This window comes from Leptinotarsa decemlineata, unplaced genomic scaffold (genome assembly GCF_025532065.1).
Source record: "Leptinotarsa decemlineata unplaced genomic scaffold, Ldec_3_MD MMD2_tig00026294_RagTag_RagTag, whole genome shotgun sequence".
Taxonomy (NCBI): domain Eukaryota; kingdom Metazoa; phylum Arthropoda; class Insecta; order Coleoptera; family Chrysomelidae; genus Leptinotarsa; species Leptinotarsa decemlineata.
Genome location: NW_027412674.1, coordinates 7,241,109 through 7,247,747, shown reverse-complemented (window position 1 = coordinate 7,247,747; position 6,639 = coordinate 7,241,109). Strand labels below are relative to the sequence as shown.

Here is a 6,639-nt window from a genome sequence, read left to right as displayed (position 1 = left end):
GTTCCAACATGAACTAGCCTTTACTCCGAGCTGTCTTTTGTTCCTCTGAGCTTATACGGAACATCTTCATGCTGTCGGTTCTATCATTTCATTTCAATTATACAAAATCACGTCTCAGAAATGTTCTGGGTTCCGCTATTGACAACATTTGGACAAATCGAGTCCAAGTTATACGAAAATCGTTGCCGGGGTTGCTCAATCAACAGTGGTCTGAATATATAAACTTTTATATTTATTTCATTATTAGTCCTGAGGATTTAAGATCAAACAAACTTACCTATGTTGTTAAACACTTTTATCTCAAGATCACTTAAATTAACATTCAATAAATTGCATATTTGATATTTTTTTATTAAAACAACGATAAAAATAAAATAAAAACAACAATAAAAATTAATTGGCGCTCCGGGGCGACTTCACTGATTCCAGTGGCACATTTGCTTTTTCAGCTGCAGGAAAACCCGGAAAAACCTGCAGCACCACATCATCTGAAGATCTTGATCTAACAATGTCCTCTCTCTTATAAAACAAAATGTAGGGTGTCTCCAGAGGCTCCAATAAATTCAATGCATCGCCAGAACACTTCGTGACACGACTATCGTCAAACTTAAACCAGTCCGTTGCTTCTTTGACCAAGGCGTAATAATGACCAAATTCAACGCCAGAACCATAGTGAACAATGACTGCATGAATATTATAACAGTGGTCTGCTAGGTTGAAATGTTCATCTATTTCGAACCTTCCAAAGAGTTTCTTGCTTCCGTTAGAGGTTGAGTCTTGTTTGAAAATCATCAGGGTTATTATTAAATTAACTGTAAGTACGGGCAGATGCCACAATATTTAAAGAAGACGAACAATCATATTTCCTACTTTCACTGTCCGTTATTATGAATGTAAAGTGTATTGTGGTATTGTTACACTGGTAGGGTAAGAGCAGATGTGGGAGTAAACTGGGAGTTTTTGAAGGAAATGACGTAACAAACCTATGTAATGAAATGTTAATATAGGCAAACCGATAAAATGTCAGACAAACGAGTATACAATTTTTGGGTTTTTGGTGTTCTGCAGGATATCATTACGACCCAATTAGATAAAAATGTAAAACATTATTTTTCACAAAGATGATGGCATTTACTAATAACATCCTGTAATACATCAAAGAGGCGTTACGATTTTGTTGATCACAAAAGGAACAAATTAAATTTTTCAAATAAAAGTAGTATAGTAGATTGTCCGACCTTCTGTCCACTGATTACACTGTTATCACGGATATGTGATCCTCGGAACAAGCAAGAAGTCAATGAGCAGGGAAGAAAATATTAACAGAATCCAGGGAGCTTATCTGAGATCGAAGAAGCTTATGAATTTTATCACAAGATGGGTAAATTGACGAATTTTACAGGAGATTCACTATATTATGAATTGGATAAATAGGCATTAAATGTGTAATCACTTCCTCCCCCCAATGTGTATCTGATACTTTGACTAGCGTATTACATTCCTTGCAGGTTATGTTTCTTGAGAAAGGCTGTAACTATTTCACTCTTACTACCAATCTGTAGGGCCAAGAAAACAGCTGAGACTGAAGCCCAACAACGAAAAGGCGATATTATAATGGGAAGTCCAAATGGAATGTGAAGAAAGAACAATATTTGTTCATTTAGTATTTCAATATTATACTGGTAAACCCTTTTTGAATGTATGAACCTTAATTTATGTTGTTATATACAGTATGAAGATGAATAGTCCCTCCTCTCTTAACTTTTGAACAGGGCAAAATATTATCATAGTCGGAAAAAATGTGTATGAGAAAAAATCATTTTTAGTACTTTCTGATGAATAGCTCGCTGCAGATAGGACACTAAAAACTTTTTTCTAATATAAAAAGCAGTCATGTGATCCATTGCCCGGAAGGTATTTCAATTCTCTATACAACTTTGACTATTTTGATACCCGGTTGCAGAGTTATTGGTGTTGAAATTGGACGCTAGGGAAAAAATGATAATTCGTAACTTTGCAATCAAAAGAGAGGATTGAAAGAGCTCTGAAGGTAGTCTAGAGAAAAATCTGACTGTTGATTAATATTTCGAAATCCTTCAAAACCTCATTCGCTCATGTATTCAAAAATTGTTACCAATAAACATATCAAGGATAATTCAAAAATCCAGTGGTTTTCTAATAAGATCAAAATCTGTTTTTCCGTTAACCAGCTGTCGCACCCCTACGAACGACAACCCTCAGAAGTTGAAACTTGTGCGAGCTAAGGATTAACGACGTCTTACCTTTTAACGTGTGATTCCTAACACGGGTTGGCCGATAGCAAGTGAAGATCGATCGTTCAGACTAGGGCTTGAACCACCGACCAACACGGCAGTCAATTCGAGTGAGTGAACAAAGCACCCATGTCGAACCGCTTGGCTACCGACCGACGATAGTGTAAGGGATTGGTTTTGGATCAGACACACTCATGCATGTGCATTCGTAGGCGCGGTCCTTTGGAGTATTCTGCTTGTTCACCGGATTTCTCAATGACACACGTGATAACTGTTTCAAAAGTAATCAATAATTATATAATTTTCAGGTACCTCTGCCAAAAATTCTGGTTAGTAGTGGTGTTAGGAAGTGATTATTTTTGGAACATATCCTAAATTATTTAAATTTCAGTACGAAAATATAATATCGATTGGCAACCCTGACATCAATCCTTATAAAAAAGTACACCAACTCTCTGTCTGTCCTATCTTCTATGTTTTAACCACCTTAACCAAAAAATAGTTCAACTTCGCCCATTCCATTAGTAATATTGATATTGCACATTGATAATTATAATTATTTAAGAATCGTAATGAAATTAACTGGGACAATTTTATTTCTAACTTTTATATTGTTTTGCAATGGTACAATCGAAAATAAAATAGTGAAGGCCAGATTAGAGGTAAATATTTTCGTGGAATAATTATCTAAACTAATTGATATTTTACAATGGAAATATTTGAAACAAGTCTTGAAAACAACTTTAAACACGCCAGGCAACTTGCACTTTTTCATTTAGTCTCATCTATAATATGCTTTTAATAGGTGTTACAATCTTATTCCAGGCAAACTTTGTTCCTTCTATTTCCAATTTCATTTGATACTATAATATGTATTAGGTAATTTACCCTTATCTTTCTAGTCATTTAAAGTATGTGACTTGATTTCAGAGTTGTCCTGGATGTTCTTTGAATAGACTTCATGATGTAAAAAAATTTGTTTATGAAGACATTGGGAAATATGACAATGTAGAATGGAAAAAAATTTCTGGTGCACCTCCAGAACTTATATTTTATAATTCGGCGGACGAAGAGGTAGAGAGGCATCAACTTAGTAAGCTCAGCAGAAAAGAATGTAATGAATTGTTAAATAGTAAGGGTTTTAGTATGAGAACTAACGATAAAGAGTTGTAGTATTTGAATTATCCTCCATTTCCACTCAAAACTGCACCTGAATTGTGTTTGTAACAATTTAAATAAAAAATTATTAAATCAGTTTTTCATCAACAATCATTTATTCCTATTCCAAACAAAATAACATCCAATGTCCTACACTAGATTAATTTCAGTTTTGAAATAGTTGAAGTGTTCAAAGTTGGTAAAATATTTACAGGATTGAACAAAACAAATTCTAACATGTAGTAAATACTTGACATTTGATAGTTTCTTTACAAATATATTACTCTAGAAAAACCAACTGTCGTTTTTAATAGTTGGAAGTTTTTTTGTACAAAAAAAGAATAATTGCCTACTTGTAATGAAATGAAATCCAGTGTCCCACACTAGTTTAATTTCAGATCATTTGGAATAATTTAGATGCTCAAAATTGATTAAAGAATTGAATCAAAATAATTCTAGATATGTAGAAGTCACTTAAACCAAAATTTAATGGCTTCCTTTATAAATGAAAATTTTGCTACTGTCTTGAATGACCAACTGTTGTTTTTAGTAGTTGTTATTCAACACAGATTTTTGACAAATATTACTAAAAAACTATAATTGTATCTTTTAATAACTGTACAAAAAACATATATACCATAATTGATATCAAGTCATAACACTTCTCTTGAAAATGTAAGAAGTATGTGATGTTTTCAATATATTTAATATGACTTGTCTTTTAAATCACAGTCTTCCAGCATTGCAAACTTATAGAAATTAACTCAGAATTCATTTGTAACACAGATTCGTCTTTCTCAAAATATTCACTCCCATTCCAAATGTAAGGCTATTGATTTTATTTTTTCATAGAATCCACCAGTTGCTAAAAAACATCCATTAAAAATCCCCATAAGACATTCCACCATGTTTTCAAATCAATTCAGGCCAATAAAAGCCAAGATAAAAAAAGTATAGCCATCCAAAGGAATAACTTTGACAAAAAATGTTCTTCCAGGTGTTGTTGTGGACCATGAAAGGCTGCTGTCTGTCTATGGTCCCCGATATTGAATGTGGAGGTAAAGAATCCAAATGGAAAAGCTCCAATTCCAAAAGACATTTGAAAATTATTCTCTCCAAAACCGAAAGCTAAAATGAAAAGTTATTATGCTGTTGTGTATGTTTACTGTAAGGTTATAGAAAAATAACAGAATTCCATTAATCTATCACAAAACAGTAAAATGCCGATGTAAAGTAATAAAAACAAAATTTTACCTGGAAAACCTGAGCCTGGTTCTGGCTCGGTTCTTTGTCCTGCAGGTCGAGGAGGTACCTTTTCTCTTGGATCTTCTTGTTTTGTGCTGCCTCTTCCGTACAATGGAATAACCTTCTCCTTGCTTATTCCAGCTTTACACACTGGACAAACCTGGCTGTTTGCTCTAGTTTGTAGCCACTGATGCAAGCATGGCCAGCTGGAGTAAAATTGTTATGATGAAAAATCATTTCATTCAATCGGCGTAATTAATTTTACAACTATTTTCAAAAATATATCTCTTGATATCAAAGAGTTTGAGCACCAGAATACCAACATCCAGAAAAAACATATATTAATCATTAATGCACCTGCAAAATATATATTTTTTATATTAATAATTGATTCTAGAGAAGGTTGAAATCATATTTGAGATCTGGATAAATAGTTATTGGACCTTTGAATGTCAAAATTTCCAAACTATATAGAGATAAAGAACTACTACAATAGCACTCCAATTATCCAGAGCGATTGGGACCAGCCCAACTTATTCTTGAATAGGAAAACATCTAAAAAACCTATAAACATAGAAAGTAGAAATATAGGATAGAGGAAATAGCAGTACCTATATACCTAATAAGTACAGAATTATAAAATTAGCTACATAAACATTTCGATTAGAGTAAGGAAACACTTTCTGAATGAGCATTATTTGCAAGGTAATTTTGCCTCAAAAATTTAAATTAAAACATTTTTCCCTATGAGCAATCCATATATTTGGCTATCCCAATAGTTGGAGTTCAGGTAATTAAAATTCTACTATATTATATTTCAAAACCGAAATTCTACAAATAACCAAAATATATTAAAAACCAGTACTGAAATTTGTTTCACAAAACATGAGTAAACATTTACCAAAACAAGTGTCCACACATGCTAACAACAGCATCATGAGCAGTATCCAAACAAATATTACATTCAAACATAGACTCGTCTTTTTTCTTATCTTTTTTCTGTTCTTCTTTGGAATCATAATTATGGCCCCCATCTCCTGTCGAATTCTCTATGTTTTCTGGACTGGCCATGTTATCTATCAATATGGTTTATTTTGGAAAGAATTCAGAAGTATGATAAAACTGACGTATTTGTTTATAATTTTAATAGATATAATATTCGTCTTTCCTGAAACTAACAGGTCAATATGAATTGAGTTGAAGCACTTACAATTTTTATATCTTTATTGACGTACTAATCAGGTGATATTGTTTTGCGAAGTGTGATGTGTGATAATACAACTTTACATGATAAGCAGACGGTGCGTTCCATTATTACATACCACATACATCGGAGCCAGGACTTCAAAAAGTAAATTGTTAAATGTCAACGCAAAAAACGCTAGAAATTACCACAAGGGTTAGTACTTAGAAGGAAGGGGTTGCGAAATAGTACCGACTTCAGTGTAATTCCCTGACGTAACTGGAGGGAAATTAATTTGGTCATACTGAAGGTTTCAACAGTCCTGAACAATACTTAATTTAGAATATTCTGTTACTTGAATTATGATTAATTCATTCATTCAGATTTTTTCTTACAATTTTTGAATATATTTTATCTTGTTTGTTTTGCCTTGTCAGTGTTTGTTAATTATTCAATTTTAAAAAATAACGGGACAATGAAAATCCTACACAGAGTGGAAAAGAATTCCAAGGGAATGCACCTCAAAAGAAGTGTTGGCGTAGTGAATGTGATTTAGGCATCAGCTGGTTTATTTTGTGAATAAACCAGCTGATGCGGGTATATATTCCGAAGGTCCTCATCCTGCTGCGTGATATCGATATCTAACTTCGAATGGTTGGAAGTCAGTCTCTGCTACGTATACTCCTTCTTCATCTGTGCTGTTTATTTTACATGACTTTACTGTGTGTAGTGTTTGCACGATGACAACTTTCGCTTAAAGGGGAGCGCGCGCCCGTTTGT

General features: G+C 33.3%; 2 protein-coding genes across 2 annotated transcripts; one reads left to right on the top strand and one right to left on the bottom strand.

Annotated features, from left to right (window-relative positions):
• The first annotated feature begins 2,703 nt into the window (after nt 1-2,703).
• Nucleotides 2,704-4,883, top strand: LOC111514730 (selenoprotein M). Its single transcript, XM_023170977.2, has 2 exons — nt 2,704-2,935; nt 3,204-4,883. The coding sequence occupies exons 1-2, from the start codon at nt 2,846-2,848 to the stop codon at nt 3,444-3,446; spliced, it is 333 nt and encodes a 110-aa protein (XP_023026745.1). The 5' UTR covers nt 2,704-2,845; the 3' UTR covers nt 3,447-4,883.
• Nucleotides 3,525-5,942, bottom strand: LOC111514731 (E3 ubiquitin-protein ligase RNF185). Its single transcript, XM_074180256.1, has 3 exons — nt 5,578-5,942; nt 4,686-4,882; nt 3,525-4,559 (listed from the first exon to the last, which is right to left on the bottom strand). Exons 1-3 carry the CDS (start codon nt 5,745-5,747, stop codon nt 4,354-4,356), a joined length of 573 nt encoding a protein of 190 aa, XP_074036357.1. The 5' UTR covers nt 5,748-5,942; the 3' UTR covers nt 3,525-4,353.
• Nucleotides 5,943-6,639: the final 697 nt, after the last annotated feature.